General features: G+C 38.9%; 1 protein-coding gene across 1 annotated transcript in view; it reads left to right on the forward strand.

The window, feature by feature from the left end:
• Positions 1-2,936: 2,936 nt before the first annotated feature.
• The window catches only part of Cldn16 (claudin 16), an 18,975-nt gene continuing 545 nt past the window's right edge, over positions 2,937-21,366 (forward strand). The window contains exons 1-4 of the mRNA XM_055625206.1: positions 2,937-3,065; positions 13,670-13,772; positions 17,308-17,472; positions 20,620-20,811. Coding sequence (XP_055481181.1) covers positions 2,952-3,065; positions 13,670-13,772; positions 17,308-17,472; positions 20,620-20,811 — 574 coding nt within the window. The 5' untranslated portion in view covers positions 2,937-2,951. The remainder of the gene's footprint in view (positions 3,066-13,669; positions 13,773-17,307; positions 17,473-20,619; positions 20,812-21,366) is intronic.

The following is a 21,366-nucleotide window of genomic DNA, read 5'->3' on the forward strand; positions in this document are numbered from 1 at the left end:
TTTCTTTCTTTCTTTCTTTCTTTCTTTCTTTCTTTCTTTCTTTCTTTTCGTCACTAAAACAATAAATACAAAGCAAGCTATAAACATGTTATTGGTCCAAGCAGTTTGGGGCAAAAAGAGCCCAATATTTCTTCAAGATTTGCATAATTCAGTATTTGCCCCTTACTATTTCAAAGAGTAGGCTAGACGTGTTGCTCAAATGGAGAAGAATCATGCCTAAGAAAATAACAAGAGAGGTTGTTTATAAATAGGTTTTGGCAGTATTGTTGATGTTAACTTTTCATTCTGGAAACCAAAGTTTAAAAACAGGCATATTTGAAACATTCCTAAGGAACCCTAATGAAAGAAAAGAACATTTGTATTCACCACACTAACTTTATTGCAAATATGTATGTTCATTAGGAAGATTCAAACTTTAAAAAAATACCAATTATGAGAAAAAATTATCTAGGAGTATGCAGGTGTGACTTAGCAGTAAACACTTACTATGAAGGAGCAAGGCCCTGGGTTTACTTTCAGCAACTGATAGCATTAAAAGAACTTGGTAATACTAAGTAACGCATCTAACATTACAGACTGTGTCTTCATTCACAAAAGAAAGCAGTGATTATTTAAGAATTGTCTCCAGACCAGTAGGATAGCTCTGGGGATAAGAGCAGTTGCAGGGTAAGTCTGGCTGCCTGAATTCCACCCAGAGGAACCCATGGTTGAAGGGAAAAGTAGACTCCGGAAAACTGTTTGCTAACCTGCACACACACACACACACACACACACACACACACACACACACACACAGATGTAGACACACAGATATGTACACACACACATACACACATTATACACATACAAACACAAATACAAACATACAGGTACACATACAGACACACAGACAGACAGATGCACACACACAAATAAAAACAAAGTCCTTGAAAGAAAAGTTTGAAAAAAATTCAGTAAGCGACCATCACATATACAGTGTAAAATATCAAATCTGAGTGAGTAGCACCATTACCATATTCAATATTCACCATTATTTTTCTGTGATGAGGACACTAAAAAAAAAATCTCCTCTCTAGCTATTTTGAAATACATAGTATTGTAGCTATAGTCCCTATGCTGTACTTTATTTATTTCTACGGTTTGTAGTTTTGTCTTAAACTCTTCCAACCTCGCCTACTGCATTTTCCAGTCCCTGACGACTACCATTCCACTTCATCCATTTTTGAAATCAACTTTTTTTGGGTATCCTACAAACAAGTGATATGAGGTGGCATTTTTCTTTCTGTGCCTGGCTTATTTCGCTTAATGGCCTCCTGTTTCATCTGCACCCCTGCAAATGACAGGATTTCATCATTTTTATGGCTGGAGGGTATTGCATCGTGTATAGATAGCACATTTGCTCTATGTAGTCATAAGTTAATGAGCCCTTGAGCTTTGCCCATATTAAGCAAAATGAAGGAGTGAGTGCAAAAGTCTGCTCAAGATATAGCCTGCATTTTTTTTGAGGGTATGTATACCCAGGAGTGAGAAAGCTGGATTACTTTCTTACACTTTCAGCTTTGTGGAACCTCCACTTTCTCCAACAATGCCTGTGCTGACTTATAGTTGAGCATTTAGGCGAGACAAAACCATGTATTTGTTGCTCTAAGGCAGTGGTTCTCAACTTTCCTAGTGCTGCAACCCGTTAACACAGTTCCTTAGGTTGTGGTGACCCTTCCCCACCAACCATAACATGATTGTTGTTGCTACTTCATACCTGTAATTTTGCTACTGCTGTGAATCATAGCATAAATATCTGCGTTGTCCAATGGTCTTATTTGACCTCAGAGGAAGGATCATTTGACCCCTAAAGGGGCTGTGACCCAGAGGTTAAGAACCACTGACAAAAGATTTACAAGCTAGGAGACCTAAAGATGTTGATATTTTCTTAAAATGTGATGGAGCCTGGTATCCTTCTGTAAGTCATTTAGTATTGTTTTATGACTATATTTTAATGTAAGTCAACAGTAAGCCAGCAGAACACACACACACACACACACACACACACATTCAGCAAGACTGTATCTTGCATTAAGAAAGAAAATATTGGAATACCTCATTTTTCTATTTTTGTGTCGGTTGTACATTTGATTGTTATTGAAAATTCTTGGGGCTTTCTTTTCTGTGTGATTTGTACATAGGAGCTTGAGGTTTCATTTGACTCTTAGATAAGTTCTTATTCTACACTCTTCTCCATAAATGTCTAAATGTTGTGTGTCAATCAAAATAAAACAATAATTCACATATGCCCATTTGTTCCCAGCCCTGATCTGAAAGGTTAGGGTCCTTGACCCTGCCTCCTGCCAAGTGTTCTGCCCAACACTTTGGAATGTGAACTCGCTTGAGCTAGTTAGTACTTGCTTAGCATAATTTCACTGGTCGCTTGTCTCTCTAAGGTAGTCAGGGTATATTAAAATAGTCTAAAAATAAAATCGCAATCAGTCAACCATACAGCCACCTTCCAAGGGGGAGGAAAACAGCTCCTTCTCCCAAGGGCCTGAGAAAGATCAGCTTACAAGGCTCCAGCATTGCCTAGGATCCTTCGTCCTTCATCTTGACACAGCCCAGGCCTCTGGGACGGACGTTTCACATCAGCCTACAGCCAAGGCTGCTCTCCCATGCAGTACAATGTACTCGGTTCTTCTACCCTGGCTTCTGATTGGGAGCCTGGCTGTTGGATAATGACCTTCAGGACCCTCGCACCCTTACAGTTCTTTTTTGTACAATCTTTTCTGCAATTTAAGGTCCCTGCAAGAGAGGATTGAGGAAAAGTGAAAGACTTGGCACTCTCATCCCCAGGTACCTGCAACAGAGGCCAATAGCATCAGAGACCAATAGCATCAAAAGCCAGTAACATTCCAGCTGGGCTGGCATCTGCCCATGCGTCCCTTCCCGACAGGCTGCTTGCTGCCATGAAGGATCTTCTTCAGTACTCCGCCTGCTTCTTCGCCCTTTTCTCCACCGGGTTTCTCATCGCGGCTACCTGGACGGACTGTTGGATGGTGAACGCTGATGACTCTCTGGAGGTAAGAAGCCAACGACCTAGATTTTGATCAAAAATGTCTGTCAGCCTTATTGCTAAACATAGACTTCAGGATGTCTCTCGGGATTAATGAAAGCGAGGATAGCCAGCAAGGTGAACTGATCTTTACTGAAAATTAGCACTGTCAGCTTTTTTAATCCTGACACTCATCTATGAGGTAAGCACTGTTGTCCCATTTCACAGATGAGGTAACTAAATAATCCATCTATTTTTCTAAGGATACATTTTCACATAGTGCCTGCCACAGAATCCTCCAGAAATTCACCCTTCCTTTTCTATGTATGAAGCAAAGTATGGGTATCTTTCTTTCTAAGATAAGTGTTTCAACCTTGATTGTCAGAATTAAGAGCCCTGTGAGAGACATTCTAAAGCTGATTTTTCTCAGGCGTTGAAAAAGTGAACTCTGAGAAAGACTTTCTAAAAGACAGCTAGTAACCTCAGGCCTTTGGAAAAGTGAACTCAAGACATGTAAAATCTACTTCGCTGGTGTAGCACAGAGACAGACGTGTACTTTAAGCAGGGAAAAACACTCAGTAAAAATGTCTTCCCATTGTACCTCAGTGTTCAGGAACAGGCATGGACTTAAGAAAGTAACTCCTAAAAATGATTATCCTGCAAGACTGTCGCCCACGAGTGAGATGGCTGGGTGAACTTACACTTGAGAATTTTACTTTTCTCACTGATTTTTTTCAAGTCGAAGTTTGAAAGGTTTTGCTGTGGTAATAATAGAGATGTGAGCGATGCAAAGCTGAACAAAATTCAAATTTTCCAAATTAACTGCTTTACCTAAGTAAGACTGAGAAAAATGCAAGCCAGATAAACATTATAAAGTGAGGGAACTCAGAAGAATGAAGGGTAAGCTTACCTTTTCTTTTCTGTACATCCTGGAAAACGGTCCACACATACTAATGGTGTAGAATCATGTCAATAAAGATTTTAAAAGATCTGAGGGGGGGGAATCTTATATATTTTTATTCTAATTCTGTTTACAAACTCTCAAGTTGGAGTTAAAAATGAAATTCACAATTTTTATTTCTTTTGTTGTGGAATCTTTCCCATTTTTACTTTTCTTGTGCTTAAATTTCCCCTTATTTCTACATGACATTTCAAAACCAATAGAGTAATAATTACCTCCTTAACACTGAGAGTATATATTTCTAAAAAGTGTTATAAAACGGAAGTCCTCTGGGTTGTCTGCTATGCAGTGAATCCGGCAAGGAAGTTCATCTGAGTGGTAATGAAGAAAATAAATAAATAAATTAATTAATTAAAAAAAACAGTGCCCTTTGGACAGTCCTCAGGGAAAAGCGTGGATCAAACACCATGAAGCTATTAGCTTCTCATGATCCAGGCTGCCAGTCATAAGTGATCAATAGAAAAACAGTTTGCACTTGAGCACCCTTTAAATTGAGTTTTTAAAAATGTTCTTAAAATATGTAAGATCCCATCCAAACTCATTGGTTAAACATTTTCTAAAAGAGTTTGAAAGTCTTTTTTGCTTCTAGTGAGAGTTGTTAACCTTCTGTTAAGAAACAGAGTTTTAAGAAGAGCCAGACTGGCTAAGAAGAAGACAGGAACCCCAGCATTGAAGCACCATCTTCCTTTTATTTTAGTTTGATGATCAATTTGTCATCTACATTTTACAAGAACATAGCCAGTTTAAGTGAGTGAAATGAGTAGTCCAAATTATTCACTTTAAAGAAATTCTTCCTATCCTTGGACAAATTGATATTTCTTTTTTTAAATTTTTTGTTCATTTTCAATACATCCCAACTACTTGCCCTCTTTCCACTCCTCCTAGTCCCCCACCACCCTCTCCCCCATATCCACTGCTCTTCAACTTTCCTTCAGAAGAGTACAGGCCTCTTTGGAATAGCAACCAAACACAGCTTAACATGATGCAATGAGACTAGGCACAAAACTCTCATACTAAGGCTGGATCCTATGTATGGAGGAAAAGGGTCCTAAGAGCAGGCAAGAGAGTCAGAGACACCCCTATTCCCATTGTTGGGAGTTCAACAAAAACACCAAGCTAAACAACCACAGCATGTACGGAGAAGACCAAATTCAGTCCCATCAGGCTCTGTGATTGGCTCTTGCTTCTGTTTCTGTGAGCCTCATGAGCCCTGCTTAGTTGATTCTATAGGCTTTGTTCTCCTGCTATCTCCTCAACCCCTCTGCCTCCTACAACCCTTCCTCCCTCATCACAGGTTCCCTGAGCTCCAAGCGAGGAGACTCAGTGGAGCTCTCCATTTGGGCTCTCCTTGATTCTCTGCTTTTGAAATGTCTTTTCTATTTTCTCTCAGTGAAATGTGTTCTCCAAAGATCCTGCATGTGGAAACTATCCTGTAAGTATTATCTCCGCTCCTCCCCCTGCATTCTCTGTTCACAATCACTATCAATATATTTAAAGGGACATAAGTATCTCCTAATAGTTTCTTTAATTGGTCAGGATAAAATTTATTTTGAAATAGGTTTAAGGTTCTCATAATCACTGGACCACTGAGGCTGTTCTCCCTCATTTAAAAATTACCACTGGTCCATGCTGGCATTTCAATTTCTTTATAAACAATTGTTGTAAGTTTAGTGCAATAAAAATATGAAAATAAAAACATTTGGAGAGGTAGAAGAAATATTCTGACTCACAGCTTTGTTAATACAAGCATGTTGCTTGGAAAATTGGTTCTTTGGTTCAGTTCAACTTGGTAAATACATAAAATGTAGGTCACGAAGAAGCACTGTGCCTATGATACCAAAAGAGAAAAAGCTAAAGCAGTAATGCATCTTGCCTTTCAGGAGGAGACACTGAATGCATAAAGAATAAAGATGAGTATGAACTATAACAAATGACACAGATCAGTTCATATATGAGGAGCAAATGAGCAGAATAACGCTGGAGCAGAGATGATAAAGCTGTCCATCCCCATTAGGCATATTGAAATAGTTGCCGTGAAAGAAAGGGCTTTCAAGCTAAGGCTCCTAATGATGCGATTTCAAAGGGTAGAAATGGCAGCAAGGGCTTTGGATGACAGAACAGTGTGGCAAAAAATACAGAATGAGGAAAATCTCTGGGTTTGTAAATGGATATAATTCAAAGCAAGAGGGAGAAAGAATTCAGATATTCAAGCATTTCACTTTCTTTGAACGACTGTTGGGAAAAAGCAAGTGCAATCAAAATATGTAAATAAAAGCATTCTTTGGTTTTACTTCTGTACACCTGCTGTGAAGGATAAAATTCTTTGTATTTAGTAAAAATACTTTTAAAGAAGAAAGAACTAGCCCCCAGGAAAAGCACTGGGCATGACCCAGCACAACAGGCTAAGCGGCACTCCTCTCCTCAACTTCCTTCAGTCCGTTGTTCCTGCGGAGAACTGCTGAAGAGGATGGTTTGAAAGTCTTTCAGGCCAGTGGTGACTCAGCTTTTAGCCCATAGTAACCACCTTCTCTTGGGAAAATCACATTCTTTGTCTTCAGTTCTCCTTCCTCAAAATCGAAGATGGAGTTGAATTCAATTGTACTTTTGTTAGCCTTTTTTCTTTAACATCTGGATTCCCTGACTGTCTGCAACCCCTGAACAATGGCTAGTTATTAAGGGATCAAAGATGGTCAGAGCTTTCCCAGGGGGAAAAACTTCCAATGGGAGTTCAATGTGAATAATCTTTAGCTTCACTCTTGCTCTGTATATTCATTTTCTTATTCCTACTTTCCTACCTTGCTGTCCTCAATCTAGCCTCCATCTCTCTATACTTCTCTCTTCCTCCCTCCTTCCTCCCTTCCTTGTCACCTTACCTCCTTTCCTTCCTTGTTTTCATTTTCTCTTTCATCCTCTTTCCTCTTTATGTTCTTCCCATTTCCTCTTGCCCCACAAATATCCTTTAGCACCCACAGTATGGCTATCCCTGTAGTGGATTCCTGCTTATGTGGGTTGTACACTCTGAAGCTTCTATAGATGATTCTCAGTGTAGTGAGAGGCAAAAATTTGTGAGCACATAGCCACAGTTCAGCATGCCAAGCGCTTGGGCTGAGTATGAGCAACCATGAGTGAACATTTTACTCTGTCTTGGATAATCAGTGGAGTCTTCTTAGTAGTTACATCTAAACTAGGAGTTGAAAAGCAAGTGAATGGACAGAAGTAGAAAGTGTTCTAACCAAGCAAATGGAATGCACAGAGATATAGGTGTGGTTGTGTTGTATGTCTGTGATATTATACATATTTTCTGATGTAGGTAGGGAATTACAGGGGCTAGGTAATCAAAGGCTTAAAGTATTATGCAAAATATAGGTCCAAAACCATAGGCAAGAGTGCCTAACTGTAGACAAATACACACATGCCTTTTAGTAGTATCAGCCTTTCTGGCTGCTCATGGTGGGTGGCTCAAGGGGGTAAAATGAGCAATGGAGAGGACATTCGCATATACCAGGAAGAAAACAATAGTTGTGTAAATGATAATGGTAGTAAACATAGGAAGGTGTGGAAAGATGTGGGAAACTCTAACTTAGACAGATGTGATTGGTGATTGACTGCCTGAGCACAGGAAGGTAATGGGGGTGGGGGGTGGGGAGAAAAGCCAAGTTTGAAATCTGCCTTACTGACTTGAGGTGGTTAGGGGATCACTCATCCAGTGCTCAAATGGAGATAGGAATTTCTATACTGAAGTCACGGAGCAAGCTCCCTAGAACAGCATCGGTTTTGTTCCAGGCTCAGCTTAGCATGGGGGCAGAAACAGTTCTTCGGGGGAAATCTTCCACAATACAAGGCCAATGATAACTCAGATGACTTAGCCTCTTGTGAGGATTCAATGAGCCCGCATACACAAAGTATTTACCACAAAACCAGGTAAACATGAATCAGTCAATAAATGTCAGATATATAACGATTAATTCATAGTTCATTGTTTTGTGTTGTTCTGGGGGGAGGAGATGACATTTTGTATAATGTTCACCAAACTGCGAGATTGAAGAATGAAATTCTGCTCTCATTTCTGCTATTGATCCTCATAGAGAAATGTTGTTTACTTCTCTGGACAGCGATTTGCCCAGCTTTGTACTTATGACTGATTATTGCTTGACTCAAGGAGCAAGGCAGACAATGGAGACCTGTATCTACTATCTACCTGCTATCTACCTGCCAGTGAATGCTCAAAATGAATGAGAGTTAGGAGGATTAGTCACATTATTATGGTGCTAACTATCTTGTAAGATATGTAGTTATTTATTTTCTTGCCGGGGTAGAAACAACACTTTCTTAAGAAAGTTGCTGAGGTCTCCATTATCAGAAGGGAAAATAATGTTTGCGGGGGATGATTCAATTTTCAGTTAATTTTTTTTTTGTTAATTATTTCCTGGAAACTGCTATACTCTGAGCACTGTTATGATTAAATTTTTATTACTTCTAAAGAAGATTATTCACATTAGAATTTATTTCACCCTCCTAATCAGGTTTTATCCTGGGATTTCTATTTGCCTTATGGATGCTATAATTCTTCCAGACATAAAGTGCATATTAAAATTATTATATATATGTGCTTTGATTATTTATATACCAGTTTTGCCTCCTGTTTGATTTCAAATTCCCTTAGTAGATGTTTGAAATCAAGAGTGGACTCTTATCCAGGTCATGGTTTCCTACTGCATAGAGGTCCACATTACAGGAACTTAGGGTGCATTCAGGCACATGAACTCGGGGCAGTTTTTAACAATGTATGCCATAGTGCAAAGAGAATGAACAAAAAAAATGATCTTTGAGGATTCACATTAAACCCTAAATAAGAAATATGTCTATTGTGAAACAAGCATCTTTTCAGAAGCAAGATCTTATATCTTGTTACAATATAAAGAATTAATACATGCTTTTGGCTAATCTTTTTTTAATAAGAATTTTTTTAAGGAATAAAGTTCTAGTCCCCTATGGTGTTTAACAAAACTGGTGAAAAACTGTATTTGGCCTAAATGGTGAGGCTTTTCTGCTTTGTTTTTTAAAGAGAGAAATTTTTAGAGGGCAAGGAAAAGATACCTAATTGTTATTGAGATATAATTTGTGACCTCTGATGTGGAGCAGTTATACCCACTGTGATGCTATGCTATTTTATGAAATCATTGTAATGCATGCAACAAGATAATTAAATCAAAATTTAAGTGTTTACATAGGGATGTAAGTCATTTAGCCAGAAGAGTTCTGGTAGCTGGCACCACAGGACAGAGAAGCCTTAAAGGGCAAATGCTTTGACATTCTAAATAGCCAATTTCAGGACTAAGGAACTAGTTTGTGACACTATAGCTCACTGGAAAATGTCCTCATTGATATAATTTCTAACGGAATTTAGAGCAATACTAGTTGTAAACTTTCCAGTCTGAATACAGTGATTCCAGTTCACACATTTAACTGTTGTGATTTGTTGATTCTGCTTAAAAGCACATATGAAGCCAGGCACAGCGGTGCATCTTTATAATTCCAGAACTCAAGAGTCTGAGACAGGAGGATTGTTGCAAGTCTCAAGAAAGCTTGGGCTACTGACTGAGTCTCTCTTACATCTAACCAGAAGGAAAAGGAAAATTTAACAACTGACCATATGCACATGGGAAGCAAAAAGTTCCTAGTGTGGTATTGACCACTTTGCACTTCAGACCTTAAGGCAGTTAGTGTGCATTTATCTGGATTGACATAAAAATGACAGACTTTTTCCTCCAGAAAATATCTGTTGAGCATCTATTATAGTATATCAAGAAGGAATGGAATCCTTGAAGCAAGGAGCTACATCTACCCTGCTTGTTGCTGCCTTCCCAGTATTAGTTGATATGCCGATTAGAACATGACAAGAGTCCAGTGATACAGATCAGAACACAGCATTGTAGACAAATTCCTGTGGGATCACAGTAGGAGGAGATAAACTCCAGGTGGAAAGAACATGGAGGAATGTCTTTGAAAGGCAGCTTGAATTCCAGGTAGAAGTGTATCAAGCCAAGAGCAAGGAGCATTAGTTTTCGTATACGCCAGGTTTGAATAGTTCAGTGTACTGGGGAGCCAGGTAGCTGTCGGTGCACGAGTGAGGTGGTCTTTGTGGGGACATGATGAGAACACCCCCGTCTGAATGCAGGCAGCCTACTCACTGTTGCTAAGTGCTGCCATCCACAAAGAAGTCAGGAGACAACGCTGACCAAGGAGGTAAGGGAAGAAGGGAAGCCAGGTATCTGGGTTGTCTCTCCCATTTTGAGGATTGGTGAGCCGACAGGAGATGTGCTGCGCCTTTTGCTTTGTTGCCACCTTGGAAAACTTCATCTCCTTGTGTGGGAAATGATCCATGCATGTCTCACTCTCCAGAGAAATGACATCACTGAAGCATAAATCCCTTCAGCATTGCTGTCTGTGTTATTTATACAAATCCCAATTGCATGTTAAAAAGGAAAAAAAAAAAAGCTCAAAATTAGAATTCCCTATTTCAAATGACCTCGTAAGATTAAAAAATTTAATTCCCGTTTTACAGTTTTTGCCCTTTCTGAAATGTTAGCCACACTATTTAAGCACTGGTTAGCCTTTAAAGAGCCTTATTTTAAGACTTTGAAGAACTTCCGTTGGCTTGCCTTGAAAAACAGTTGCTAATAAGCCATTTTATCACAGGCAGTGAGGTTGGCTGAAAGTAATAGACTATAGCAAGGAGGGATTTCATAAAACGATAACATAAAAGTCCTTTAACCTTGTATTTGTGCACAAAGGCACCTTTAAGGGTGTCTGCAGTAAGTGCTGTATTAAACACAGAAGTTTGGTTAATTACAGCCACCATTCTCACGTATCTTAGCTGAGTGTGAATACCAAGCGATTTAATGGTGTGCCCCTAAGCATTAATACCTAATGAAACTGGATGCCTTGTTTCCTCTAATGACCTCATTGCTTTTCGAAATATGGTCATGGCAAGTAAATGATCAATAGCCTTGAAATTGACACCGTCACTGGACTGTAGCTGAATACCCTGCTTATTAAGGATGGTGTGTGAGTTACACCCTATGTGGCAGGAACGGTCTTGTATAATGTAACAAGAATGCTTTGCCAGCTGCCTGTAGAAAAATGTGAACTATCACTGATGGCAAAGCAAGAGCTTCGTGTCCAAGGTGCACCATTCTAATCACGGTAAGCTGGATTTGTGAGCTGAGGGACTGAGGACGTGGGAACTAAGGAGACCTGCTTCTCTTCATAGGATAGCGGAGACAGTATGTGGCCTACCTATCGGTTTCCTGGGGCTACCATCACAAATGACCTTAAGGAAATCATTCTCTCACTGTCCTGATGGCCAGAACTTTAAAAATCAAGGTCTTTACAAGGTTCCGCTCGCTGCCGCTGAAGCTTCAAGGGAGAATGGCTCTCAGTCATACCAGCTTGTAGTGATTGTGAGTTGTTCATGACTTGTGACAGCGTGTCTCCCAACTCTGCAGGGGTCCTGTGGTCCCCTTCCTTCCTGCCTGTGCTTTCCCTTTGTGAACATATGAGAAAAACATCATTATCCAACAGTTCAGAATCCACTTGTATAGCCGATGTGATGCCCTCTTTTCAAGCCCTCAGCTCAGTTACCTCTGCAGAGTCATAGTCATAGGTTCTGAGGATTGAGGATTGAGTCAGTGAGGTTGTCATTTATTTTATTACGTCTTCATTTTTACTATCATCATTTTTAGTGAAACTCAATATAACCACTGCATCAGTCACAGTATTTAGAAATTCACTACCATTTTCATTTGAGTTAATAATTTATAGTGTGTATTAGCAATTTTTTAATATTTTTAACCAACCTATCATTATCTCCCTTATGCAGATAAGGAAATTGAGATTCAAAAAAGAGAAGATTTTACCTAAGATTACAACCTAACTATTAAAAATGTCAGTCTGTGTTGAAAGCTTTGGTCATATATGTGTATATGTGCATATCTTTCTTTAGAAACCAATGTGTCAGGTCTTCAAGATGAATTTTCCTCATTAGAGTTTGACCTCTGTGTTCCCCTGGGTCACATAATCTTGCATAAAATCTAGAGCATTACTTCCTATTTGAATGTAGGAACAGCTCGCCAAAGTAGTGATTTGAAGGATGAGAGCCTCAGCAGGAGAATCAAGTTAGGGCCACTTCACTGAAGGCTGTCTTCCAATACCCAAGTACCAAATACGGGATACCTTATCCTGAAATAGATTTTTAAACATGGTTGTAATTATACCATAAACAAGGCTTGAGAACACACACACAAGGACAGTTCAGTTGGAATCTTGTCTCCTGCATCATTATTATTGAGTGTGCTGTTACAGTATTTTTCCTTCTCCACTCCTCCATTTTCCTATTTGTAAATGGATGATAACAGCTTATTAATGAGCTTTAATAAACAAATGACATAACAATATGGTTAAATAGCCCATACTTTAAAGTGTAGACTCAATATAATTGTTGCTCATTATTGGTTGTAAGTATTTTACACAAAAGGCAATCGTGAGAGTGTCAGTAGAGTTTTAGCAAGCCCCAAATAGGTCTAGGGGCAAGAGTTTCGGAGAGTTCATGTTACTGTGCAACTATGCTCAAATTAATAGGATTTACTTTTTCGAAAATGTTCTTCTGTCTTTTCCCTTCCCGTGGACACCATTTCAATGCCTCTCCCTTTGCAGCTCTTTCCCACCTACTACGTTATTTATTCTTTGGGAATGGGGATTAAATTTGACTTTCTACAATAACTCTAAAGGTTTTCTAAGCTAGCTTTAGATTTCCAAGGTAATGGGATCTGTAATTGAGCCTGAAGAAACAATTCATATTCATGAGCTCTGTCAAGAATACTTGAAACTGGTGTCTGTTGAGATGTTTACTATTGTTTTTAAAAAGCTTATTGTGACTTACAGTCCACCGATAAAGGATTAGAAGAATCAGAACACTGGTACCTTTTGGCTCAAAGTGGACATTGTCATCTGCATGCCAATTTCAAATAAAAGCGCCTTACAGCTGTCTAATTATATTAGATTACTTCTCAGTTCCTTTATATTCATGTCATAGCTTAAACATTTGCAATATGTCAGTATAGCAGAGAATAAGACAATCAAGGACTCTCAGTCATTTATTGTTGCTTTTTTTCATTTGCTGGTTTTCTTTGCTAATTTTAAATTTATGAACCTCATATAAAACAGCATCTTTCTTCATGAAAGTCAATGACCATAATGAAGATTCATTAATGTGCATTGCTGATAGACTTGAGACATTAACATTATCATCTATTGTTTCATAGTTTTATTTATGAGTAAATGTTATCACATGGAAGTGAAATAGATTACCTTTATGTTAAAGCATGACTCAAAGACAGAAGAATATATTCAGTTCTGGTTTTATCCCCCTCAGCCATGACTTATTTTTCCACACGTCCCTTCCAGTCAGGAAGTAAATTCATTTCTTGGCCCAGAAAGCCTATCATTGCCATTGTTTAAGGGAATATGTTATAATGGAATTGCTGTTATATAAATAGAATTCTAGTTACTGTGCTTTGATAGCAAACATGATAGCTGAGTTTTTACTTGGCCAAGAGGAAATGAAGTTGGTTCTATGAGTTGTCTCACACAGTGTCTTTTCCAACCTTCAGGTGAGCACAAAATGCCGTGGCCTCTGGTGGGAGTGCGTCACAAACGCTTTTGATGGCATTCGCACGTGCGAAGACTATGACTCCATATATGCAGAACACTCCTGTACGTATACTGTAACCCTTCCTGTGTACCAGGAGGGGTGTGCCAAGGGATCCTAAGCTCAAGTTTATGTTTGTCTGTTGTATGCTCCATAAAGGCTTTAATTTCAAATATTAACAGTTAGAAATGGATATCATTTTTGAAATGTGAATTGAAACATTATTTTATCATATTTCACCTTTCATTCTGATTTTGTAAATTACTTATGGTAGAAATATTATCTTAGCTATGAAGCAAAGGAGCTGACTCAATGCCTTATAGACAGTAGGCTTATAATAAATATTTCAGAAATTAAAACTTACCCTCTGGGTGTTGTGATTTTTATCATTAGAATTGACAACCTAGATGAATAGAATCTATTGATGTGTTTCAACTATGACTTAGCTCAAGTATAAAATTTGCTGGTGTTTTTTACTTGAAGATTTGCTAAGACAGAGTAGTAGAGACAGCGAGAGAGAGAGAGAGACAGAGACAGAGAGGAGAGAGAGAAAGAGAGAGAGAGTCAAAGGCAGAAGATGAAGAGATGCTTAAATGAGAATGCCAGCACATGTGAGGTACCATTAGCCTCTGTGTTGGAGACAACTCTTTCATCTTCCTTTCTTTTAGCGCAAAATAATACCTAGATATTAGCAAGGTCATGTTCCCATGAATAAAGCAATCTTTTAAATTAGCAATCCATTGCTGATGCCCTCAATCCTTCTCCACAGGATTGACTTATTCACTTAGAACTTTGAATCATGCCAAGAAATACCAGTCCCACTATTAAGGGAAAGGGCTATTATGCCTTTCAAAGCCAATGATTGGTGAGGGTTCCACACAGTACTGAGATAAATGAAAAGTGGGTTCTCTGGAATGTGCCATCTCCCCAAGACATCTGTTTCAGTCCAGGAAAAGCACTTAAACAGAGCATCTTCAAAACATGTTCATCTGCTATTTGAAAGTTTGGTGTCTGAGATAATTTTTGCCATAATTTATCAGGCCTTTTAATTAAACTTTTGCTTAGAAAATCATAGAACTTCCCCCTTTCCACCGTATATTAACGTTAGCTTTACACACACACACACACACACACACACACACACACACACACACGCATGCACACACAGATAAAATCTTGATTTGGCTGGAACACACATTTACTCTGAGACTTCAGAGGCAAGGGGAAAGAAGTTGGCACACACATTTACTCTAAGACTTCAGAGGCAAGGGGAAAGAAGACCCCTGAATTCAAGGCCAGCCTAGTCTATAGAGTGAGTTCCAAAACTGCCAAGGTTACAAGAAGAAACTGTGTCTCAAAAAACTAAAACTAAAACTTAAAAAAAAAATTCCTGGTTTGATGGGTAGGAATGGGAATTTATGCCAGGCTCTCATTCTATCCCAAAAATGTAATGTGTAGACAAGCTCAGAAGACAAGCATTATTTATTTCCTTATTTGTTTGTTTGTTTCTGCTTGTATATGTGTGGATTTGGACATGCCCTGGTGCAGTTGTGTGGAGGTCAGAGAGTCAGTTTCTTCTTCTTGAGTTTCAGGGCTTGAACTCGGATCTTCAGGCTTGAGAACAGATACTTTTACCTGCTGACCATCTTGTGGGTCTGGGAAGTCAAGCAAAAGTAAAAACTTTTAAAACATTAAATACTGGTATCTACAGTCATGGAAGAACTAGAACCATTCATAGGGGAAATGGCTGTTGATACTTTAAGAAGCTTCTTTTTAGTGCTTTCCATGTACGAGGCTCATGTTAATGCTTTCATGTTAGTGCTTTGTTCTTGCTTACTGTTTCCAAGTGGTCAAGAACTCCCACTAAATACATGTTTAAAGACAACAATGATAAAGATGTGTTCCAGAAAAATAACATCTCTATATCCTCTGGGTTAGGAGACTATCTATGAGAAGTAGAGATTTCTCTTCATTTTTCTATTAAATTCATAGAACTAATTTAGATAATTCCTGCAATCTGTCCTGTATGCCTAGGGTGTGTAGCCCCAGACAGACATTTGTCCTGGGGAGCTTCTCTTGTAAAAAATAGTTTAAGCAACCACAAATAAAAATATTAACTCTCTTCTGGTAGCCAGGACTCAACCCTCTCAAAGAGAAATTCTTCCATAGACAGCATAAATATTTGCTTGTAGATCTGCCTTTCTGGAGACTGACCATGGACTCAAGTCCTAGAGCTTCACAGAGACCCTCCATATAAAACAGAACATGGAAGAATCTCTACAGGAAGAGGAAACTAGAGCCCATGGAGTTATGCACAAAATCAGAATATTTCATCCTAACGGCATTAATGGCTTTGGGTGGGCCAAATTTTTCTCATTAGTAGGAGGCCCACTTATTTATGCCACAGATGGTAAAAAAGGTGTGTTGAATTAAAGGAAAATAAAAACAATCTAGCCTATAAAGTTTAATCTTTATAATCTTTCTTTTAGTTTCCTGGACATACACACACACACACACACACACACACACACACACACACACACACACGGATCATTTGATGTTTCTGAAATAATAACATTTTAAAGGTCAAAATCAAGTCTAAGGACAAATACATACCCAGGTACATCGGTAATTGTCTTGGTTTCTTTTATAGTTGCTGTGAGAAAGTTCTCTGACAAAGGCAATTTAGGGGAGGAAGGCTATATTTTGGCTCACAGTTAAAGGGTTCAGTCTACCATGGCAGGAATCAAGATAACAGGAACGTGAGGAAGCTGCTGTTCCCATCACACTCACAGTTGGGAAGCAGAGAAGGGTGCACGCTTGTGTTCAGTACACTTCAATTTTTTTTTTATACAGTCCATGACCCAAGTCCAAGAAATGGTGCCTCACACTTTTAGCACAGGTTTTACAAGTCCTGTAATCATGTTGACAGTCAGTAGTAACAATCACAATAACATATGGAAATAAAGAGTGTATTCACCTGCTGATAAGTTAGGAGGGAATTTTCATGCATTTATTTTTGTTTTCTTCTGCAGAGATATCATATATATCTTAAAATTTTAAACAGGAAAAATTTGGCTCTATTTTCACAAAAATAAACCAGAATTTTATCTCCTCTTCGGAAAAAAGTATTTAAAGGCAACAAGGTCCCAGATTATTATGAAAATAAAATATAATTAGGATATAATGAATTGGATACATATATTAATCTTTTCTATGATCCAGGTAACATAATAGCGGTGCATACCCTATTTGTGATGTAATTTCCTTTTCCCTAGTATTTAGGATCAAACACAAGGTCTTTGCATGCCAGTACAGTGTTCTGCCTCTGAGCCATAACCCCAACCTTTCTTACATAGAATTCTGTGTAGCTGCCACTCAGAGTTTTGATTCCACGGCTACAGTTTCTTTATGATAGTTTTGAATTTCATGAGAAATTATAGGCACTATATAATTGATGTCTGTATAAATATAAAACCTGAAGTCTGTGAGTAGCCTTATGTTGCTGTGTCTAATCTTGAGTTCTGTGATATTCCCAGGGGAGTTAACCTCTCTCTTTTTCTCTCTGTCTCTCCCACTTCTGGCACTGTGCTCCTCCAGTGAAGCTGGTGGTCACTCGAGCACTGATGATTACAGCTGACATTCTAGCTGGCTTTGGATTTATTACCCTGCTTCTTGGTCTTCACTGTGTGAAGTTTCTACCAGATGAGCCACACATTAAAGTCCGCCTCTGCTTTGTTGCTGGGACCACATTACTCATTGCAGGTACTGGTCTTGGTTTATTCTATTCAGAAACCCTGAGGTCCTCATCATCCTTGGGTTGTGCTATACGAATTTATCATTTCTCCACATTTAAGACAGATTATCCATATCCTGCCTCCCAACAGTGTATAGCTCATACATACACCCAGTAAATATATTTAACACTTAACATTGTATAAATTTGTTTAAGAAAGATATTTAAGAGTCCACTGAATACTGTTTTTTTTTTATTAATTCAGAAATGTAGAAATAAAAGTTACTGAAGAAAATCCTTGTAGGTATTAACAAAAGAGATCATCAAATTAAGTGGTCTGAGATAGTTAAGGATTGAAATCATTGCCTTGAATTTGTCTGCAATACACATAAATTTTTAAAGCATGCATTCTGCTTTGAAGTTTGACAAAAGGTATTTCCAAAATAGTTGGCAATTGTCACAATATTATAGAAATGGATGGTAACTTATATCTGTTTCTAATGGCTTTAATAGCTTTGGTGAAAATTATAAACGCAAATAATGTTCAAAATAGATAGTACCAACTCTTGAGGAGGGAAGATTTTTTTTTCCTCGGAGGGTAAACATTTTTTTTAAATACTCTTTCAACAAATTGCTTTGTCTTACGCTTGTCACCTTTCTCTTTTAGATCTAGCCTATAATATACAATTTGTACTTAAAATAGTAAAATCAGTGTGCTATCATTTCAAGCCACTCAATTTTTATAAAGGCTAATCTGTGGGCTATAGTCAAAATGTAAAAGAAATGCAATTTCTTGACCCATTCTGACATGGTGTGAAATATGGTATAGTAGTTACTAGAAAAGAAAGGCAGTTTTTACATGGGATTTGTTTATCTCTCCTCTCTCTGCTCCCAGCACACTGAACGGAACAGTATTGGGCACAGGTTACATGTAGGTATTTGTATTTACCTGTATGCATTTCTGGCAGAGCCTGGTTTAAAGTGAGTGTTGACTGTGTATCTGGGACACCACATATCCCAGTTAGGGTTACTATTGTTGTCATGAAACACCGTGACTGAAAGCAAGGCTGAGAGGAATGGGTTCATTCGGCTTACACGTCCATTACTGAAAGAAGTCAGAACAGAAAGTCAAACAGAGCTGGCACCTGGAGTCAGGAGCTGATGCAGAGGCCACAGAGGGGTACTGCTCACTGGTTTTCTCATCATGAAATGCTCAGACTGTTTTATTTTTTTATTTAATTTTTTTTTATTATTTATTGCAATTTATTCACTTTGTATCCCATCTATAGCTCCATCCTTGATCCCTCTTAATCCTGCCCTCCCGCCCTCTCTCCTTTATCCTCCCATGCCCCTTCCCAGGTCCACTGATAGCAGAGGACCTCCTCCTCTTCCATCTGACCCTAACCAATCAGCTCTCATCAGGACTGTCTTTCATAGTCTTCCTCTGTGGCCTGGCAAGGCTGCTCCCCCCTCAGGGGGAGGTGATCAAAGAGCCAGCCACTGAGTTCATGTCAGAGACAGTCCCTGCTCCCTTATTAGGAAGCCTACTTGGAGACTGAGCTGCCATGGTCTACCTCTGTGCAGGGGGCCAGGTTATTTCCATGAATGATCCTTTCTTGGAGTATCAGTCTCAGAGCAGATCTCTAGGCCCAGATTTTTTGGTTCTTATAGAACCTAGGACCACCAGTCCAGAGATAGCACCACCCACAAGAGTCTTTCCCCTCCCCTATCATTACTAACTAAGAAAACGCCCACAGGCAGATCTTATGGAGGCATTTTCTCACCTAAGGTTCCCTTCTTTCAGATAACCCTCGTTTCTGTGAAGTTGACATAACTGTGCAGCGCAGCAGCCTTACTTGCTGGTGTTGACTTTGTATCTGGGACAGCACAATTTGCTTTTGAGTGTTAACTGTGTATCAAGGACAACATGGTGGCATGTGGGTATTTGTGAGTGTTGGCTGTGCTTCTGGGACAGCACAGTTTATGTAAAGATGTTGACTGTGTATCAGGAATAACTTCCATCATGGATATTGGAAACACAGAACTTTTCAACAGCATTATTTTCTATTGAAAATTAAGGTCAAAGTCCCAGAGGGTGGTGGCACATGCTTTTAAAAACAGCACTCAGGCGGTAGGTAGATCTTGGTGAGTTCGAGGCCAGCTTAATCTACATACTGAGTTCCATGACAGCCAGTCCTATGTAAAGAAATCCTGCCTCTTTAAAATATTTTTTTGAGACGGGATTGAGACCAGATTTTAAAATAGAAGAAAATTAATGTATAATGAAAAAAGAAGTTCTATGTAATTTGTTTCATGTTTTCTCTGTTTTCAAATTTTGTTTTTAAATATTTTCATTTATGAAACTGTCATGAGCCACATAAGACATTCTGTTGAAGGACAAGCCATATGTATGCTGGGAGCCTCAGGAGATCATAATGGAACTAATGATTTATTTTACCTAGCTTTGCAGTAGCTGTCCTATCATCATAGCATAAAGCGTTACATATTGTGGCAGTGTTGGCACAGATGAACACACACAACTACAGCATATGCAACTTGGTGATGGTAATGTATGGAATGTTGCAAGACTGAATATTTCACATATGTTATCATTAGTTTAGAGTCTATCCATCCACTTATAGAAGTGTTTCCTATAAAGCCTTACGGCTGACTCCTGTTGCTCATGGCTGCTGCATTTCTTCACTGCATTGCGCTGCATTGTTTTTTCTTGATGTTGACCTCAATTTGGTATTGTTTTGTTTACTATCGCCTTGGAAGCAATGAGCTATGATATTTTTGTATATGTGTAAGTGCACACACACACAAGCATGACACGTAGCTCAACTGTACAGCAGGCCATCACACAAATTCCTCTGTGAAGTGACACATGGCTGTTCAAAAATAACTTTGGAAAAATGGGAAAATTGTAATAAGAAAAATCATAGTGATCATTTCAGAGTTCAACAAAGAGCTGAGCAGTGCATCATTTCATCTCGGTGTTTTGTTTTGGGAAGAGGGAAGCTGAGAGGCAATGATTGAAGCTGTCAAAACCTCTACTGTCCGTGAATCACCGTAGCGGTGTTACTGTTCTCCATGGCCCTGTGCGTTTTGAACAGTAAGCCGGCCCTTGTGAGAGAGTACCCTGACTTATTCCTGATCTCCTTCATTTCTCTCAGGTGCCCCGGGAATCATTGGTTCCGTGTGGTACGCTGTGGATGTTTATGTCGAGCGCTCTTCTCTGATTTTGCACAATATATTTCTTGGGATCCAGTATAAATTTGGTTGGTCCTGCTGGCTTGGAATGGCTGGGTCTTTGGGTTGCTTTGTGGCAGGAGCTCTCCTCACCTGCTGTTTGTACCTTTTTAAAGGTAAGAGCAAAGCGAAGTAAGAGTCTCTCTTTCACTGTCACCTTCTCCAACCCAAAGGAAACACATCCTATCAGAACAAATGCCTCCTATATCCTCCACATGTGAGCTTGTTCAAAGACAAGTGAATTGCATAAAATCAAGGTTTGTTCCCCCATAGTAGACACTAATGGAAAGGAAGCACCGAGATGTAACTCTTTCTTGCATTCAAACTTGCACTAGCGGTTTATGCACAATGATCATTGTCATGCATCCAACTTCACTAAATTGGCTAAATTTATGTTTAAGGTTAAAAGGAGAACCTGACTGAGAGCCAGTAAATATTCACTGGTAAAGAACTTCATGTATGATATCAGTTTTCCAAAAATCTACCTAAAGTACCAAGATTCCTTCATATTAAAACAAAGGAAATTATTCAGCCACATTTTCAATCTAAAAATAACCTTCAGGTTGAAATACTCAGAACTTCATCTGAGATTTAGGATTCTTAGATGATTTCAACTGAGACTCCTGTGTGTGTGTGTGTGTGTGTGTGTGTGTGTGTGTGTGTGTGTGTGT

This window comes from Psammomys obesus, unplaced genomic scaffold (genome assembly GCF_907164565.1).
Source record: "Psammomys obesus unplaced genomic scaffold, mPsaObe1.curated_primary_1811, whole genome shotgun sequence".
Classification (NCBI taxonomy): Eukaryota; Metazoa; Chordata; class Mammalia; order Rodentia; family Muridae; genus Psammomys; species Psammomys obesus.